The sequence below is a fragment of the Acanthopagrus latus genome, chromosome 1 (assembly GCF_904848185.1).
Source record: "Acanthopagrus latus isolate v.2019 chromosome 1, fAcaLat1.1, whole genome shotgun sequence".
Lineage (NCBI taxonomy): Eukaryota > Metazoa > Chordata > Actinopteri > Spariformes > Sparidae > Acanthopagrus > Acanthopagrus latus.
In genome coordinates this window covers 26,748,768-26,769,679 of record NC_051039.1, presented here as the reverse complement: position 1 = coordinate 26,769,679, position 20,912 = coordinate 26,748,768, and the positions used below count along the sequence as shown (strand labels likewise).

The window sequence follows — 20,912 nt, the reverse complement described above, 5'->3', positions numbered from 1 at the left end:
TTAAGCTGATAATATGGAGCCAAATGGCTATTTGCACCTTAAAATTTGGTTTGCAGTTTAAAAGCTGGAAAAACAAACAAACTCTGTAGCACATTACTAATTTATACCCTTTAAAATACACTACAATGTGTAACATTTGGGCTACTGGAACTGAGGAGGAAGTGTCTGAACGTGAGGCTAAATATTTCCCTTTGTACACATATACAGTACCATGGAAAAATCTGTATGTAAATGAATTCATAATGGGACATTTTACTTATTGCAGATAATCAATAAAATGTAATTATCTGCCAAATGCCAATGCAACTCCTTGTTGTAGTGCATAGTACAGTTTTGTTATTCAAGCACACTACTAAAAATTAGTGAGGTATATTGAGATATGGGCGCATATATTGCATAGATTTGCACTAAAAGTCAGAAGAAGTGTGTTGCAATATTTTTGGAGACCAAATTCACAGAATACTGGTTTGAAGAGACAATGATATCACTGTAAAGTGAGATCTACAATTGGAATTAAAGGAAAGAATAATATCCAGAAATAATCAGTCATCCTATAGTGGACACACCTCATTTGCAACTTCAGAAGAAATAAGTTTCCTCTGAAACTAAAATTTGTCTGTGACTGCAACATTGTGCCTGAAAAACACATGGCTTTGTTCTCAGATGTAATTTTGTAATACAAACCTATTGTACTTGTGTTATTTCCTGGCATTTACTGTGTACTTTGTGTAAATTAACTCTATCATTTTGTCAGAATTTTGAAAAGACACACACTGTTACTTAAATGTAGGTAGAGGTCAGAAAAGGAGTGTCAGTTTTAGAGGCAAGGGGTAATAAATTATACTACATGTCATTACTGTCAACTGTTGAGCTTGAACCAGTTAACTGTTCAGTTTATCAATTTTGTGCCTCGTACACACCAAGCTGTTATGATATAATGTTTCACTGATTCGTCATACCTCATGGATATACAATACTTACCAACATATTCATTCCTATGAAACTGCCAATTGATACTTCCTTGTTCCGCTCTGGAAGCACTTTGGTAGCAGTAAACCTGTGAGTGCTTTATGTGTACTGATTTGCGTAATGAAATTACACCTAAAATTCAGAGAAATAACACTATAAATATCAGGAAATTACACTATAGATCACAGGTGCATTTAGTGTGTTACCAACCAGACTCTGACTTCTGTCAGACTTCTGATTGACCTTCCAACCACCTGGTATTACCTGAAGGTATGACCTCAACTTAGCAGTAGGTACTGACAGAAAGTGCAAAAAATGTTTTGTTAAATGACAGGTGCAAGAAAATATACATCTGTATCTGACAGCAGTAAAATCAGTCTTTCAGAAGAAATGTGGAATTATCAGAGCAGTAACATAATAAGTAAATGTTGAATATCAGTTTAAGTCAGACTTAAATTAATCGTTCAACACAGCCGACTGCAAGGCTGTACCCCAAAGTGACATTACTTGAGGAACGGTGACACATTAAAGTGAAACTCTCGCCAAAATGCAGCCTAGGCTTTTTTTTTTGTGAATGTATATGAGTCAAACCTTTGTGTAAAAGCATGATTACGATGAAAGAGGCACTTTTACTGCAAGATTTACCATATTCTCGTTTTCAGGTCATTTTCTCAGTGCGAGGGGCACTTTTACGCTAGCATAAAAATCGCTATTTTTAAAACACTAAGAAGGCTCGACACAACATAAAATTTGCGTGTAGTATCACCAGGGTCTCTATACATTGAGAACGTTGTTTGCATACACAGAGTTTACTAAAAAGAAGTATTTTCCAACAACATACCTAAGCAGTAGCTTATTCCACTCTCAGTCATCATGGCAGCCGAGAAGTATAGATCTCAGAATGCGACATAACTTTGAGGAAAATTAAGGTGGAACGCTACTGTCTTCCAGCAACAACTATCCATGACATGACTCCTTTCCCCCTCAAGTGTAAAATGCTTAGATGATCTCAAATGTGGGGATGTTTTGGCATCAATTAAGTTTTGACATCTTACTGTGACAGCTGCACTCAAGATAAACAACTGAGAACTTGACTAACCACAATAAGAGAAACAAGTGATCTTAGAAAGGCTGAACATACAATACAGACAGAGAAATTATGGTCAGAATGAGCCAAACAGCAAACTGCTGAACCTGCAGATTATTATTCATACTTCCTTTGTGTGATCACATTTCAGTGAAGACAAGGTTGTGTATTATTTTTCAGCATGCTGACTTTCCTGCCTGACGAGCCTGCTTGTTTGGTTGCTGAACTCATTGAGAAGCATTTGTAACACTCACCTCACAACTGGGATACTCTCACTGCTGAGGAAGTTGCAATCAAGTTCTGCCCTCTTCTTTGTCTTTGTATCACAGACACTCATGTCCTCTGTTCTGCACAAATATGAACTGACATACCTCCTCTTCCTTCGCTCATATGCTGATAAGATTTGTGATTAGTGAGGGAGTGTGTGATAGAGGATGCAAATTCAACTGAAATTTACATTCAGACAGGCATGTGCAGGGAGACAGCGTGCCCCCCAAAAATATTGCATATGAGAAAGACAGAAAAAGAAAAATGAACAGAAAAAGGAGTTAAGTGTGATGTGTGTGATGTATCATCATCTGTCCCATGTAACTGAGCATCATGCCAGGACTTGTGTGAACTACTTCCTCTGATACCTCAGTCTGTGCTGGAATTTATGTGACCACAAACTGCATCAACACAAAGTATAAATTAACACTTTATTCAGGCAGTACCACTCTGCTTTCAACTACAACAGCAAGGCAAGTCAACGTGTACTTAAAAAGCGCCAACATCACAAACCACAATCTGTACTGCACAAAATAGTCACTCATTATTTGGCAGTTCATGGTATCTGTTGTGGAGAAAACTGTTTCCTGTTGGTCACAAATGTCTCAGTCACCATCTAGTGGTGAACATGACTTCACACACGTCATGTGTTTGCTTTGTATTATATGTACGCAGAGATCAAAGATGTTGAGCATTACCAAACCTCACTGCTAATTTCTTTATGTACAGATAATACCTCTGTCTTTCCATGGAATTAAAGATATTTGTATTGTAAAAGAAGAAGAAGAAGTGTAAGTAGCACATTAAAACTAAAACTAAAACTACACTTACTCCCTTTCAAAATTCCAGAAGATATCAACATGCAAATATTTCTATATTTGCGCATTTTATTTCATTTTTGAGACACTCAAACTCAAAATTCTGTTGCTTTGATGAGACTACATCATGAAACAGGGCCTACGCAAAGTATAACACATCACTTAAAACAAACATTTTAAAATGCATAGTAAACCTTGAGAACCCAATCTCAGTGCTGAGAAAAGGCAACGTAAAACACACAGAGTATTCATACTCTTCCATCAGTGGGGTTCTTTTTTTTCGTTTGCAAGTTTCCACAATTACTCCAGCTGTAGCTGGGAATAATGACCGGGGAGAACAACATCACTTCCGGTTTAGGTGGTGCAATGGCAGATGCACATTTTTTGCTGTAAATTGACCTTTCCCAGGAGCAACCGAGCACAGTAGCAGACTGAACAGCTTAATGACAGCAAGATTTATAGAGAACCGATCTATAAATACAGATGGTGTTATTTACTTATTTTTAGAGCTGTCCAATCAATATTTACTTCAGAATGCTAAGTTACGCAAAAAAAAGTTTTCTGTTGGAAGTTTAAGCTGAGCACTGTGTGTAGGTCAAAATGGAAATTGCTTCATATCAAATCATTAAAAACAGTCTTACAACAAATGGCAAAGGTTCATATGGTTTACTTTGATACTACTGAACACACCCCACAGTGCAGTATGTATATATGTGATAGTCCATTCCTATGAACCTTATTAAGTCATTTTCCCATGAGAAAGGATCTTGTTATCGTTATCTTGAGGATTGGGCCATTAGAGGATCAATTCATGAGTCATCATCGTTTATATATGAACCCCGCTTTGTTTTTAAGTCACCTGTTGAAACAGATTGTGTTTCACCATATCAAAATGAGTTGCACATTGAACCATGACTCATATTTGACTTTGTAACTTCATGTGGCAAGAAGGCTAGAGTGATTTTAAAGGAAAAATTATCCACCTGTCTCACAATCAGTCAGCAGAAACACAGCCTCATCGATCTCCCAGAAACAGCCCACACCCACATCTACTGTGTGAGCACAGATGACTGTACTTTCACAATAAAACCATAAAAGGTATTTTGTCGTTGTTTTGCAAGATATAACACGAATTCTGAAATATGTCTGAGCAAGTGTTAGATGAGTACATTCTGAGAGTCTCAACAGGTGCGATTTAAGACAAAGAGTGAAGCTTTGGATAAAATGTCAAGTTTGGCACCCCTTCCCAGGGCATTTTGTGTTGTCTTGACTTTTTAAAAGACATTACATGCCAACACAAGCCTTTATTCAAAGTGTGGCTGTGAAAATGAGGACGAAACAGTTCTGAGAGAATGTCAAACTCTGACCTCAGAACAGTTAAGACCTAAATCGATCCCACCTCCAAGGGAACCTTTGCCCAAGTCCTGTACATTATACCCTCTACACAGGTCAGAGTAACAGGAATGAAATGGAATGAAATATTTTAGAGTAAAATCAAAATTCATACCCAGCCCACGTGTATCTATGTGGATAAATAAAACAAATTTTAAACCATAAAACAGCTCCCTTCCAGCGAACTTGATAAAAAGTGAAGTCAGCAGTAACCATGTAACCACTACACCATGCTGCTGGAGCCATTAACCTCCAGTCCTCCACCTCTAACTGGAGTGGTGGGAAGAATACATTGTAAGTATTATGTGAACTTGCCCCACCTTTGTGTGAACTTTCCCAAGCAGTGAAATCTTGTTGCGTACGGTGGGGTGGGGCCATTTCGAGGAAAAACTCATAAAACATTATCTATCTTTTTATCTTTTTATTACTGTTCTGAATTCCAGTAGGGACGTGACATAAATTGTGACAGCGTTTATACCCCCTATTAACCATACACACCGAGTTTTTTAAGAGGGGAACCCTTTTATTTTAGCAAATTGTTCCTGTGTAGAACTGATAATGATGTGAGGTGAAAGATAGCATGCACACACCAACACACCCACCCACACCCACCCACACCCACCTAGCCGTGTTGAATGCTTATGTCTCCACCCATCATGTATAAGGCACTGCCTATATATTCAGCTATAGAGGGGTGGTGGGACTGCATGTTGCACATAAGTGGAGGCATCACAACTAAGCAACAACAAGGTATGATTGTATTTTGGCCAACTTTGTTAGCTTTGATAATATATTACTACACTGAGAACAGTTTATCCAAATTCTTCCTCAAGACATTTTGAGTTTTATGTAAAACAAATTACTCTAAGAGACAAAACAAATACTGTCTTTTATCAGCTAGTGTATTTCCTTTGTGGGAAAAAGGAATCTAAAAATAAAAGTTTTTTTTTTCTTTTCCAGTTTAATCAACCTGTAAGAACATACCATTGTATTAAATGATGATCTATACATTTGTTTTTTGTATATGTGCTGTACTTAATAATATTTGAATTGCTTTTTGCCACGTGTTCTTACACCATACACACTTATTTTAATCTTTTATTTGACAAAACATAAAGGATTGAAGACACAAGTTTCAGTTCACTGTTTAAATAATCATTGAGAAATCTGTGTCAATAGCAAGAAAACACAAAGTAAAAAGTGATAAGTTGGATGGGAAGTGGCATCATCTGTACTATCTACCAATATGTGTTTAACATGTGTCTTTGCCTATGAACTCCTCGTGTCACATACATTACACTGAATGTAACACATCTGGATATTTGAAAGAATGGCACAGAAATAATGATAACGTATTTGACATAAGAAAGGATTTAAATTCTGTGATTTAAATTCTGTGATTTAAATTCTGTGACTCTACTGTGTCTTCTACTCTTCCACTAACATTTGCTGATGTCAGCATCCCAAACCAGAACACAATGAACAGTCCTTTTATATCTTCAATCATTTAACCAACCCTATCTGATACTAATGATACTGATTTTTCTCTGCCTGTAGATCAACCATGACTTCATTGCTGGGCACAGCCCTCCTGGCTTTAGCCTTATCAGGACCTACCATGGCCTTTGTACCCATCGGGGGTGGGGCATCCACTCACATTAGCATTACAGGATCGGCTCTGTTGCAAAAAGTGACAGACACATGTCGGGCTGTGGCTGAGGCATCTGGTCATGAGTTCAAACCCACGGTAGGATGGATGATAAAAAATATGCAATACAGCACCGAAATATTCAAACATTCACCAATATAAACAGGAGGTGTCACTTTAATAGAATATGTACTTATAGGTATATGTGACAATTCATAAACATACCTATATATTCTCAGAACAAGTTTGTCAAACCTGAGTTATTCACTCAACCGATGCATTTGCTATGCAAATGTTCAACACATGATATAAAGAGAGAATTTGATAGAGAAGAGAAGCCGCTGCCTCATCGAGAACTCCACCTCATATATGAGACGTGACAGTGGAGCAACTTGAACCTTTGTGAGTTATAAATCCATTAACATAACTTCCTTGTTGGGGCTAACAAGTCGCCTTCCACTTATTCAATGTGCTTAAATAAGAGTCATATTCCAGAAAAGCTCCCATTTGTGCTTGTTAATGAGAGTTAAGAATAATCTAATCTGACAGCTGTCTGTGTCGGCTGTTTATCTTGCCACAAATCTTAGTCTTCTTCCAGATATTGAGTTTATTGTGACTTTGCTGTTGTAAACATTGCTGTTCCTACTAACAGTCACAGTAGCAGTCACAGTCATTTCTTGGTTTTGTCACATTTTTAGATGTGTAGCCTGTACTTCTAGTTTGCACTTGACCTACAATAAATAGCCCAATGATAAACCAGTGTTTTATTGCTTTTTAAAATTGCAGCTGAATTGCATGTCTTCCAAACCTCGTTATTATGATAATGTGAATAAACTCATGTAGACAATAAGACAAAGAAATGGCAATTGCATATCACTCACAGCTACACAGGATACACAGCTAAGTAGTTAGCATTCTATAATTACTTTGTTTATTAATTTTACATTAATCTACATATTGTGTTATTAAAAATTGGTGCAGGCTATGCGCACACATACTGCCCTTTTCTGACTTTGAGCCCCTGCCCCTCTATAATGTGCACGTCTCTGATAGGAGTATCTAGGATGGCACTTTCGCAGGGTGTTTTTGAAGATGGGGACACAAGGGGCAAGTCGAGTCCACCAGTGAATTTTCAGCGGTACATAGATAAGCATTCTATCCAAAGAAAGTGTTACCAAACATATAACAATAAAACATGCACCTCTTCATTACCAGCTTTTATATAGAGCAGCAGTTATAGGCCCTGTTTGCTTATTTTCTAAGGCATGCTATTGTTGTGACTTAAGCCTGGCAAATGTGAGTCCACCATTTGGTCACGAAGCTATTGGAACAACTATTGTTTGGATTACCATGACATTTTGTAGAGACATTCATGGTGGTGGACTTACTGACACTGCTTTTGATCAAAATGTGCTGACAGATTTGACAGAGCTCATCTTCAACAGCTGCAAGTATAGCTTTCAATCTGAGGTTAAAAAAACAAAAACAAAGGATGAGACTTGTGTCATTCCTACTGTTGTATGACAACAACAGGTATATATCGAATAGGTCCAACATTATACTAATTTTTGTGTGGTTTGTGAACTTTTGGATTCTACTGGAACTATTGTTTCTCACTTTTCACCTCTCACTACAGGGTTCATCTCCTGAGGAGCTGGTCCAGGCCTGTCTCGGCCCCACAGCCACAGGAGAAGTCTCTGGGGCCAAGTTTCACTCTGCTCTTCAACAAATCTACACACAGAACGGACTGGTAGACCGTGACTTTGTCAACAGGTAGAAGTGGATCAAAACTAAATAGCATTTACTAAAAATCAATCAAACAATTGTCAGATAATCTAATCTTAAAATATGACTTGATTTTACACTTGAAATATTCCATCAGTGCGCCACACCACTTCAACTCAGAGGCCTTTCTGGAAGGACGTGGCCTAATCACGGAGGGCGTGGTGGCCATTAAGGCTAACATTCGCAAGGAGAACTTCCAGGCTGCCAGGGAAACCCTGGGAAGAGTCCTCCATACACTACAGGTGAGAGGACTGAACAAAACAGCTGGACACAGAGAGGTTAAAGGCCAATATGAGGAGGATATTGAATAAAAAATGGGAGTATAAATATTGAATGAAAGAATGATAAGTTTTGTGGGGGTGAAATGAACGAGACTGAAAGGAACCAAGGTTCTAAAGTTCAGTGTGTTAAATATGAATCATATCTCACTCTACATGTATGTATACAAGGGTTAATGTGTGTGTGTTTCCATGCACTGTCAGGACTTCTACGCCCATAGTAACTGGGTGGAGCTGGGATACACAGACCCATACATCAACCTTATACGCCCAGACCAACAACTGGAAAACCTGGCAGGTGTGTGTTTGTGTGTGTTATTGTTGCCACAGAGGTGATTCATTCTGATTGGCTGGTGAGTGTGTATTATTTTCAGATAATCATACAGATATTAACATTCCTGTCAGTGTTCTAACATATAATATACAATTTAAGTCAGCCTGATGAAATTAAACTTACCTTGCTGTACTGATTGTGCGTCCCACTGCCTTTTGCTTGTGTAGATGTCGCCACTGCCACCTGCAGTGACTGTGCCAGTGGTTCATGCCCCAATCCCATCCTCTCTGACATCCTGAAGAAGAAGAAACTCACATCAGGCTACATGGGAATCTTTTCTTCTGCCAAGCCTCAAGGTATCAGTGACAAACATATTCTCATGCAACATTCAAACACATGTTCACAGACACAAGGAGCAGGACTGGCTGAGAGGCTGAGTGTTACCACAAAACAAGACATTTCACCCACTCACTTGTGTAACTGAAAACTGATTAAGCAAATTATCTAAAAGTTTGCCTGAAAGCTGATGAATGAAAGTGGCTATGTATAGACTTAAAGGTGCAATATGTAAGAATTGGCATCCTGTCAAATTCATACAGAAGGGGAGGGGGGGGGGGGGGGTCACCATTTCACCAGAGTAACTGCTAACGGTTGTTAGCCACCATCAACTAGTAAGCTCTCTTAGCCGTGTAGCTAGCAGTGCATCATGGATCTAAGACTCTGCATGCAGCTTGAAATGAAATGAAATCAGCTCAGTGGTGCAAGAAGCCAAAAAAGCATTTGTTTCCAGAGTAAAAGTAACCTGTGTCTCCTGTGTTGTGGGGCCCGCAGTGTGTGTGCATTCAAGAACTTCAGGTTTACTGCCCAGCTAGCTTTCATGTGAATAAAATAAGTGAATGGTGTGGCTCTTCTAGTACTTCTAGATGCAGTGCAGACTGGGAGCTGAGAGTGTTGGTATCGACATGCTAGCAAAAGAGCTCTGAATTTGAATTACCATTTTTGTAAACATTTGAATGTTTTCAAGTAAAATTCTTACATATTGCTCTTTTTAAGTAAAAAAACAAAAACAAAAAAACAAAAAAACAAGAAAAGAATGAGCCTTGTCTTATTATCTTGCCACAATTAGATGAGAAGATTGATAGCATTCTCACATCTGTCACTTCCTGGAGTCTTGTCATTATCATGAGTGGCCAGTGAGACCCCAGGAAGTGAATGTTGCTTGCCAAGAAGGTACACAGTTTATGTGAATAAACAAATGATATACAAAATGTTAATCAGTGAGCTTCATACAATAGTTGCTAGTGGATTTTCATACCTTTGGACATGGCCAGGGTAGCTATTTCCCCCTTTGTACTCAGCTAAGTTAACAAGCTGCTGACTTAATCTTTTTATTTAATGGACATGAACTGTATGAGGATGGTTTCAATCTTCTCACCCAACTCCCAGCATAAAAGTAAATAGGTGCATAATGTCATGCCACAAAATGTCAAATTACTCCTTCAATCCCCATAAGGAATATGGATGTTGTACTTAACCACAACTAACTCACATCACCCCTTTAGCTCTCATCTGACTCATTCTATATGCCCTAGTACTGATTGAGTTTAATAACGTAATTGTTGAAGAAAATCATTCAAGTCCTGTTGAGCAGTTTTTTTGCTTTGGTGATATGTTTATTCAAAGAATACCGGTAAACTGGTGAACTGACAGGCACAGAGCGGGTCTGAGCCGGTGAGTCGACCCAGAGCAAATGAAACAGTCACATTTTATACAGTCAGAACAAAGAATGGCAGATTCAATCAACAGGTAAACAAAAGGGGATGCAAAAGGGAGTGGTCTGCTCTTTGGAGGGAGTGAACCGTGGGGGGCTGGGGGAGGTATGGGGGCACGCATTTAACATAGTGATCAAACCAGGTCCAGATGTCTCTTGATCAACTGGTGTTACGCAAATTTGTACCCACAGGGTGCAGGAGACAGACAGAAATCACCATTTAGGTCAGGTAGTCAAAGGGCTCTTTCAAGACGTCACTTCAAAATGTGTATTTTTTTCCTCATATTCAAATCCAGATGCAGCGTGACAATTATGTGAGATTCAGTCTACCCAGAAAACACAATGGAGTACAGAACTTGCACAAGTCAACCATAAATTGCTATTTCAGCCAGTGTGATCTGTCCCTTCTGTCCTGCACCAGGTAAATGCAGCCATGGAGGTGCAGCTGACCTGACTAGCACAGCAGTTCCTCGTGGAGGCATCAGCAAAGATGAGCGTCGTGCGGACAACGTAGCCTTCCACAATGCTGCAGTGACTCTGGCCACAGCCGCCAGCCTGCAGCTGCTGGAGGACATCCGGTCAGCTGCCGGGGACAGAGACTTTCTGAGGTGTGCCGTTCAGATCTCAAATCTCCAAGTTTTACTTCATGATGAAAACTGACTGAAAAGGTTGAGTAGATTGACCTGAGCTTTAATTCTTCACTCTTTCTTTCTCCCTCACAGAATGATGGGGATTGCTCGCTCCTCTGTCGTGTGCTTTGTTATTGACACCACTGGCAGTATGTCAGATGACATCGATGAAGCCAGGGCTGTTGTTTACGAACTAATTGACAGCAAAAAAGGAACACAGGATGAGCCGTCGGAGTACATTCTAGTGCCTTTCAATGACCCTGGTATGAACTCTTAGATCTCGCTGATGTTTAGGAAGCGCGTAGGATGAAAAGTGATTTTAGGATAGCTACATTTGATTCAAAAAGCTTTGACCATGGCCCTTATTTTTTAATGTGCTCTATATGTAGGTTTTGGACCAATGATCAGAACAACAGACCCTGATGAGATGAAAAGAGAAATCTCTAAGCTCAAAGCCAAAGGAGGTGGTGATGTCCCTGAGATGTGTCTGTCAGGACTTCAGGTACTAAAACCATGATATTGTCAGATGGTTATTGATTGGGGAAAACATTCTGGATATTTTTTTTTAATCCCTTGAAGATTGTTGCAATCCAAAATCCACTCACCAGTTTCACTATTTTGTTTGTTCAGCTGGCTCTCACTGGTGCCCCTTCCTCCTCCCATATTTACGTTTTCACGGATGCCACAGCCAAAGACATCGACCTCAAGGACACTATTATTGCTCTCATCAGGAGCACCAAGTCAACTGTAAATACCCACACTGGTGACACCAATGATGCTCTGTTTACTCGTTTTATTCAGTGATTTTAACTTGAAATGCAATTAATCTCCACATCAAATGATCTCCACAGGTGTCATTTTTCATGACAGGGAGTGGTGCCAGACATCGTCGTTCCCTCAGAGCTGCAAGCTTTGAAGACTACAAGGACCTGGCTTTGGCCTCTGGAGGCCAGGCCATCCAAGTGTCCAAGAAACAGCTGCCTCAGGCCACAGATGTCATCCTTGACACATCCACATCAGCTCTGGTAAGACAGTGCAGTTCTAATGGCAACCTCTGAGGCAAGTGCCAGGTCTTCCTTCATTGGACCAGTTTGAAAAGTAGAGATGTAAATCCATGCATGTTGCTCCTCTTGTCCTCCACTCTCCATCAGGTGACAGTTCTTCAGCGAGCAAGGAGCCCTGGGAAGCAGGAGACCTTTTCCTTTGTAATAGATGAATCTCTGAAAAATATCACTGTCTACATCACAGGAAAATCCATTACTTTCACACTGACCAACCCTGCAGGTAACACACCATTCCTTATGCAGTGTTTGCACAGGTTTAAAGATCAAGTGTCTAGGATTTAGTAGCATTTTGCAGTGTGATTGCAGATTGTAACAAACTCAACACTCCTTGCAACACCAGAGCACCGGCCAGTGCAGAGGCCCTTTTGTAATGCAGTAATTATTTCACGAAATAAATCACATTGTTGTGGTGCTGAAGGCTTGAAAACTCACAAAACTCGTGGTGGAAATGAATGCTTTTTATGGGTTTTGGCCATAAAGAACTGCCCCCAGGAATACTTTCACCTCCATGGATTAAATATATGTAGCAGCTGAAGATCCAGCAAAAAATTGCTTGGTGCCAGGAAAGTGCTTGCAAGTTTCTATAACATTCTATTGTTGCAGTGCCAACATTTCTTTTGCCATGAAACAGGAAGTTGTTGTACCTTGACTGTACATAGCCCAATATTCATCAAGTTTCCCAAAAAAGGTCAATACACATTGTGCCACCTACTGGCAACAGGAAGCAAAGCTAAGTTGACAAAGATCATTTAATTCACATGATATTTTCATGGTGTGGACTACGCCTGAGCCTGATAGTAGGATACCTCCAGGATATTGAACTGCTTGTCACAATGTCCACAACACTTTCATTTCAAAGTTCCATGACAATGTGTATGAGGGTGCGAGGGCCCATTCAACACTTCTTGCAGTAGAGCCCCTATATCCTACACAGTGGACCTTCAAGTGTCCAATCTTCTGACTCAGAATGCCATTGCTTATCACATTAATGACCAGTAATGTATGTTACCTAATTCCAGGTGTGAGCCAGAGCCAAAACGAGGCCAACGGTAAACTGGGGACCGTACAGACAGTGGGCAACCTGTGGAGAATTCGTCTCAATGCAGCAAAGCAGACAGGGACCTGGAAGATAAATATAAACACCAAAGAACCATACACACTTAAAATCACAGGTCAGAAGTTATCACAGAAACTGTGTCTTTTTGTGCATGCACTTAAATTGCAGATTAAAGGAGTAGTTCACCTTGTGGGGAAATAGGCTTATTCACTTTCTTTCATATTTTATATTTACTGGAAACACATGAGAGTGGTGGTGATCCACTATAACTTTAGGGAAAAAAGCGAAAAAATGTATTTCCCAAGATGTCTGTCTGAAATCGAACAGTTCCTAAAGGTAATCTGACCTAATACTCGCACTGACCTACATTGTGTTATTTATAATACATACAACTGGATACATTCATACGACAATTATTGCAATTAGAGACTGTTAGGCCTCATAAAAGTCCTTATTTGCTGTATGTCTGTATTTACTGTAAGTCTGTACTTGTGTTTCCAGGCCAAAGTACCATCACCTTTATCTATGACTTTGTGGAAAGCTTCAAAGGACCTCACCCAGGTTACGCAGTCCTCAGTGGGCGTCCACAAGCAGGTACACTACATATAATAAAGCAATTTTACTGTTTTACAACCATAGTACTTGATTAACTCTAGATAATACAGACACAATGTAATTATGTGTGATCATCATAATAAATCATCATAAATGTGATGGTCCTTCTGCACCTTTATAATTAAGACTTTGATTTATTTGCTGGCTGGAATTTTTATGTTTTAATTAAATTGTATGTCTGCACATTCATCCCAATCGTATATCATGTGTTGATGTTTTTAACAAAACATGCGAACACATGCCTTAATGTGCATTTCTGTGCGACAACAGCATCATCTAGAGTTTAAAAATCCCCAAAGCTACCTTTTAAGAGATTTCTGCAAATGTTGTAAGGAAACAAAATATGCTCACTAACAAGTTTGCCATGATGCCTTCATGAAGACAAATCTAGGCATGGTACACTACACTACATTTTTTGGTATCCAGAATCAGTTCACATTTTGGAAATGCAAATATTTGTTTCAAAGCCAATGTCTTCCTCACGCCTAAAAGACTCCTGTTAAATCAGTCAAGACATTTTCCCCATGGAAACTGATTGTCTTCCTGTTCTCCCCCTACTTCCCTTCTTTGTTTCTCCCTGCTGGAAACCCAGGCCAGCCAGCCACCTTGATGCTCTCAGTAATGGGCAGGAAAGGTCCATCCTCGCTGACTATTGGAGATGTCGGCCTGGTAACAGTTTCTAGTCCTGAGACTGTTAGCAATAGCACAACCACTGACATGGGCAATGGAGACATCCTGGTGACAGTCGATGCAGTCCCTGAGGGGGAGTTTGTTGTCATTCTTAGTGGAACTGACAAACTGTCAAACAGTGAATTTCAGAGGCAGTCTACCACCCAGATGTCAGTCTCTAAAGTGAATATACAGGTTGGTCTGCTCACTTTTTCTTCTCATCCTGTGTACATTTAAGATCATGATGAAAGAATATTTGGACCTATACAAGGTGCTTTTAACTGCCTAGCAGTACAGAAGACCATATCACTCCTTTTCACCCATTTCATTTCTCCTTCTTTCTTTCATTTCCCTCTAGGCTGTGGTAGACAACAGTATGGAGCCAGGCAAAGCTTTCATGCTCCCCTTCAGTGTCATGACCCAGGGCTCTGGTGGCAAATACTCCATTGGGGCCAAAAATGACAGAAACTTCAAAATGTCCTACCCAAACAGGTGAGAAGAAGCCGCTAAAAACAGTTCATGGTTAAATATCCTTGTCCTCAATGACATTTCTCTACATCTAAAGTACACCATTCCAGCTGCCTTAACCATCAGGCAAAGTTATATCTGGTTAGCGTAACATCTGTAACCCCAGTAAAGGTTGGAGTAAAGGTTAGAGTTAGGCTTAAGGTGCCAGTAATTTGACCCATCTTCTTGTTTCTCAGTTTGTTCATTCTCGCAAACTGTCATATAAAAGGAACCCATCTGGACAGCCCTGTTCTCATCATTGTTTGTGTAAACCAGCTATGTGGCATACCTCTTTCATGCATCGCAGATATTGAAAAGACTTCTGCAAGGGATACGCTTACATCAACACTCATAGCTCCTCTGGCAAGCCTACTTATCCTATCTGCTCTTTCCACAAGATGTCTTCTATTTCTACAACTGACACATTGTTCAAGATATCTGCTGAGATTGTTTCATTAAGGACATTTTTAAGACATATAAGCACTTTATAATTCAATTATTATCTTTAATTATTATTTAATGGCATATTTTATGTCTTATAACAAAACATGTAAACATCTTAATCCTGTTGTAACCACAGAACTCATTTCAGGAATTAACTAAAACTGAAGCAGGAGCAAGAATGCTAACTGATTTTAGGATTCATTACTACTGCACTCGGTTGCCGTCTGTTGAGTTGAAAGGTGCAATACTTAACGCTTAACGATAGTTGATTATTGTGTCTCTCTCTGAAAATGTCACTGATTGTACCTTTAAAGGTCCCATATTATGAAAAACATGTTTTCTCTGGTCTCTACGTATATAAACTGGTCCTCCCTGAGCCTACCAACTCCAAGAATGAGGAAAACAAGCGATTCCTGCATGACCTCTGCAGCCCACCCACTGGTAAAACGGTGCTCGTACAGGCTGTTCAGATTCAGCTCCTGTTGTTATGTAACTAAAGGAGTCATTTTCATAGGCAGGCCCCCTCTGCGCGGTGAGAGGGGGGCTTTCATCCCTGAGGTGAAGTTCGGTGTGTCCAGCGGTACGATAGCAGTGTTTCGCAATGTCGTTGCTTAGAGCTAGACACAGAAATAGCTCTGTTGTTGGTTGTAAAAATCAACATCAGTGCCTATATTCAGTACAAAGCTGGCTTTGCCTCGACACTGACCCTCATAAAAGGATCTGTCCCAACCGATCCAGCAACTGCACCTGAGCCACAGATAAGTGTCGCCGCATTTTGATAGTATTAACAGTTGCCTACAAGTATGATGAAGTCAGCTGGAAATTGGCTAACTAGTTAGCTCCGCTTTGGTCTGCTATGCAATGGCATTTGGAGCGAGTTTAATGTTAATAATATTACGATGGCGCTTGGTTGTCACAGTAAAAAATCTGGAAACGTGCAGACTGGAGACTGAGACGATGCGAACGGTGTGTTGGAGACAAAACACAGCTTTTGCTAGCTGTTAGCCATTAGCTACATGGTAGTAACTGTAACAAGACATATGAACAAACTAACATTATTCAGACACACTAACCATTCTGAAACGTCCTGCTGTACTTCTTCAGGAGCGTCTTCTTCTGGGTCCGATTCTGGGTCAAACTGGTATGGTTGAACGAAAGCATCTCGCTGAGCCATAGCGATACATATATATACATCCACACTTAGCATCACCATCTTAGCGCGTAAACATTATACCTGCTTAACATGAGCATGTTAGCATTGTAGGTATGAGCATGCTACCATGCTAAATTAGCATTTAGCTGTGCACAAGTGAAACCACAGAGCCATTAGTATGGGTGTAGACTTTTTAATTCACTCAAAATCTAAATCATATTCATAATAATGATTCCTATGATCATAAAGCTTTTCTTTCTCTTCTCTCGACAGCCTCACCTTGACACCTGAACAATATGCAAATGCTACTTTGACCATTACGCCACCTGCCAACACACCATCGGGCACTGATGTCACTCTGACTATAGAAGCCAAGTCGTCCAATGGTCTAGACTCCAATTACGCCGTTTTGAGATTGTCCGTTGTTACCAAGGTAACAAGACATATCCTTGATCGCACAGTCCAAAAGAATGAAATAAAAAAGCTTTGAGACATACCCACAATCATCGCTTTTACAAAGTCATTGATATCCTGCAGATCTAAATTGCCCATTGCTGTGATTCTTACATACACTAAGCACTTTTCTTTCCCTGTTTTGTGTCCAGATTACAGATTTTGTTCCTCCTTCGTGTGAAGTGGTTAATGTGCAGGCTGCTGATTGTCCTCACAATGTGTCCCAGTGTGGACCGTTCCAGTGGGAGCTCTGGGCCAATCTTACTGATGGAAATGGCACCGGGATAGAAACTGTTTCCCTGCGTCAGGGCAATGGAAGCTTGACATACACCTCCCTGAGTGCTCCTGTCATTCAGGCAAACTACACAGCTTCCTGCTGCTCGCAGATTGTTGAGTTGGTAGCTGTGGATAAAGTTGGCAATGTGGGCAAGTGCTATCATTCCATTGTCCAGATTCCAGATTCTGTTCCACCTTTGTGTGAAGTAGTTAGTGTGCAGGCTGCTGATTGTCCTCACAATGTGTCCCAGTGTGGACCTTTCAAGTGGGAGCTTTGGGCCAAACTTACTGATGGAAACGGCACCGGGATAGAGACTGTTTCCCTGCGTCAGGGCAATGGAAGCTTGACATACACCTCCCTGAGTGCTCCTGTCATTCAGGCAAACTACACAGCTTCCTGCTGCTCGCAGATTGTTGAGTTGGTAGCTGTGGATAAAGTTGGCAATGTGGGCAAGTGCTATCATTCCATTGTCCAGATTCCAGATTCTGTTCCACCTTTGTGTGAAGTAGTTAGTGTGCAGGCTGCTGATTGTCCTCAAGATGTGTCCCAGTGTGGACCTTTCAAGTGGGAGCTTTGGGCCAAACTTACTGATGGAAACGGCACCGGGATAGAGACTGTTTCCCTGCGTCAGGGCAATGGAAACTTGACATTCACCTCCCTGAGTGCTCCTGTCATTCAGGCGAACTACACAGCCTCCTGCTGCTCGCAGATTGTTGAGTTGGTAGCTGCAGATAAAGCTGGCAATGTGGGCAAGTGTTATCATTCCATTGAACGCTCTGCTGGCCCTCCGGCTTTAACCCTGTCACCACCACTGTGGTTGTGCCTGCTGGTATCTGCCTTCATAGCAAGGTTTTAAGGGGCTTCAGTTTGGTTATAGAGATATAGTGCGTCAATAAATTGTAGGCAGAAGTAATGAATAAGTAATGGATAATAAATGTGCTTCTAAATTTCCATGGATACATTAATTGTGTTATTGAAAGGATGATAAATTTCTCGTGTTTTTGATGCATTTCAATTTTGCTGACAAAAAAATAACTCAGATAAATATTTGGTTTCCTGCAAAGAGAACAATCTTTAATAGGAATGCACAACATATATCAGGCTAATATATTTAAATGATCAGTGATTTATTTGTATCAGTAAAATTCAAACCCATAAATAGATCCAGTCTGGAGAAAAGTCTTTGTATCACATTCCTAATTTTAACCTAATACATCGTTACAACGCGCTTGTAACATTTTTTGTGAGGTATCGGAACCGATTTGATGCTTTCAGAAGACGAAGCGTCAGAGTGTATGGCTAAATATTTCTCTTTGTACACATTTACCATGGAAAATGTTGTATGTAAATGAATTCATAATGGGAGCATTTTACTTATTGTTTGTGTAATAAAATGTCATTATCTTACGTACTTAAAGTCAGATGAAATGTGTTGCGATATTTTTGGGAACCAAAATACAAAATCAAAATTCAGATATGTCACAGAATAAACAATCCAGTGCAACACAAAAAATATTCTAATAAATGAATAACTAGTTTGAGTTGATAAATTGGGAGCGGGTAGAGTAAGTAGACTAGTGATTTGAAGGTTGCTGGTTCGAATCCTGGCTCCCCTGGGGCAGAACTGAGCTGCATGTTGAAGTATCCTTGAGCAAGACACTGAACCCCAAAATTGCTCCTGATGTGCAGTTGGCACCTTGCGTGGTGGCCTTTGCCATCAGTAAGGGCCCTGCGATGAGCTGGCGACTTGTCCAGGGTGTACCCTGCCTTTGCTCAGAGAGATAACTGGGATTGGCTCCAGTAACCGTCGTGACCCCTTGAAAAATGGGGGATAAAGTGGTTACATCCCTGCGACCCTCATGGATTAGGCAGTAGATAATGAGATGAGATGAGAGTTGATAAATTGACAAACAATGGACTTGAGAGATGGATCCTTTCAGGGCAGGTAGGGTCAGATCTTCAGTGAACAGAGAACCTGAGGTATGAACAATGAAATTGGAGGGACAATGATATCAGTGTGAAGTGAGAATTACAATTGGAATTAAATGAAAGAATAATATCCAGAAATAATCATTCATCCTGTAGTGGACACGATTCATTTGCAACTTCAGAAGAAACAAGTTGCCTCTGAAACTAAAATTACATTTGTCTGTGACTGCAGCATTGTGCCTGGAAAAACACATGGCTTTGTTTTCAGATGTAATTTTGTAACCCAAACCTATTGTACTTGTGTTATTTCCTGGCATTTACAGTGTACTTTGTGTCTATTGATACTATCATTTTGTCATTATTTTTGAAAAAACACACTGTTACTTGTTAAATGTAGGTAGAGTTTAGAGAGGGAGTATCAACTTTAGAGGCCAGGAGAAATAAATTATTCTACATCATTACTGTCAACTGTTAAGCTTGAACCAGTTAGCTGTTCAGTTTATCAGTTCTGTGCCTCGTACACACCCAGTTGTTACGATATTGTTGTTTTATTCATGTATTTATTAATACTATAATTTTGTCAACAGACACAGATATCAAAGCAATGAATCCTGCTCAAACTAGGTATCCTGTTTTCTGACAAAAGTCTGAAGAAGGGCATTAGTTTGATCACTTTAATTCATTAGCTGTTTTGTAAAATGACAAGCAAGAAAATATACATCTACATTTGACAGCATTAAAATCAATGTAAATGCTGAATATGTAGTGTCTTAAACAAGGTTTTGAATTATAAGAGGACCAATGGCGTCAAGCAATTTTTCAAATGCAGTAAACACTTCAAACTGTTGAAGAAGAAATGAGGATTTACCAGTGTGATAACAACATAAGAAAATGATGAATACCAGTTTAAGTCAGACTTAAATGTGCTCAATTCATTATTCGACACAGTTGACCGCTAGGTTGTGCCCCAGGGTGCCATTACTTGGAAGAGTGACACATTTTCAGTACCTTTACACCAAACATGAAGACACACAAATGCATCCATTGTAAGGCTTGAACAGATACAGAGGAAGTACTGTAGAGCTTACATGCTTTTCGAAGACTTTAACCCTTTGTCTTGGCTGCAGCTATCACATTAGTGCTGACCTAATGCTACCAGTGTTAACGCAACACTTAACTGGCTATCAATAACAGTTCCCACTTCGGCATATGATTGTCGAAATAGAGTAGCTATTGGTTGGGTTGGCAAGGGTGTATGTGTCAATGGCTGCACTCAGAGCAGAAGAAATGTTAGCAATTGGTCACAGTAATAATAAACCCATGAGATGCAAGCCTGCACAAATTTAGTACAAACAGCTGCACAAATCAGAGTAAAAAAAACTTCATTGCCCTTCTTGGCACAGCCTGCAAAGACATTCAAATGGGTCACAATCTTGAAAGTCGTTTTATGTCCAGTGTGAACGGATCCTTACTCGTTAGTTTTAAGGGGCATTATCAACCCTTTTTTGATAACAGCAACACTGAAAAGCAACATTAAACACAGAAACAATTAGGTTTGGACACACCCTCTTATTCAATGGTTTTTCATTATTTTCTACATTGTAGATTAATACTGAAGATGTCACAACTATGAAGTAACACATGGAATTATGCGGTAAACAAGAAAGTGTAAACAAACCTGAATATGTTTCATATTTCATCTTCTCTTCGAAATATCCAACTTTTGCTTTGATGACTTTGCTCAATCTTGGCATTCTCTCAGTCAGATTCATGAGGTGGTCACCTGGAAGGGTTTTCCAACAGTCTTGAAGGAGTTCTCAGAGGTG

At 39.9% G+C, this 20,912-nt stretch overlaps 1 protein-coding gene and 1 long non-coding RNA gene across 2 annotated transcripts; one reads left to right on the top strand and one right to left on the bottom strand.

Annotated features, from left to right (window-relative positions):
* The first annotated feature begins 5,211 nt into the window (after window positions 1-5,211).
* LOC119029115 (von Willebrand factor A domain-containing protein 7-like) lies at window positions 5,212-18,568 on the top strand. Its single transcript, XM_037115720.1, has 18 exons — window positions 5,212-5,283; window positions 6,091-6,280; window positions 7,818-7,954; window positions 8,064-8,208; window positions 8,449-8,542; window positions 8,746-8,874; window positions 10,711-10,897; window positions 11,012-11,181; window positions 11,308-11,420; window positions 11,549-11,665; window positions 11,770-11,943; window positions 12,070-12,202; window positions 13,002-13,154; window positions 13,541-13,633; window positions 14,247-14,518; window positions 14,682-14,815; window positions 16,701-16,860; window positions 17,033-18,568. Exons 2-18 carry the CDS (start codon window positions 6,098-6,100, stop codon window positions 18,011-18,013), a joined length of 3,375 nt encoding a protein of 1,124 aa, XP_036971615.1. The 5' UTR covers window positions 5,212-5,283; window positions 6,091-6,097; the 3' UTR covers window positions 18,014-18,568.
* LOC119029138 lies at window positions 18,569-20,757 on the bottom strand. The gene is made up of 2 exons (XR_005077912.1): window positions 20,175-20,757; window positions 18,569-19,132 (listed from the first exon to the last, which is right to left on the bottom strand). It is a non-coding gene; the product is annotated as an uncharacterized LOC119029138 (long non-coding RNA).
* Window positions 20,758-20,912: the final 155 nt, after the last annotated feature.

Bases quoted from the DNA above. Each gene is read 5' to 3' on its own strand.
- LOC119029115 (XM_037115720.1), top strand. From the start codon at position 6,098: ATGACTTCATTGCTGGGCACAGCCCTCCTGGCTTTAGCCTTATCAGGA. The intron at 7,955-8,063 runs GTAGAAGTGGAT...ATATTCCATCAG, and splicing joins GACCGTGACTTTGTCAACAG to TGCGCCACACCACTTCAACT. The intron at 8,875-10,710 runs GTATCAGTGACA...GTCCTGCACCAG, and splicing joins TTCTTCTGCCAAGCCTCAAG to GTAAATGCAGCCATGGAGGT.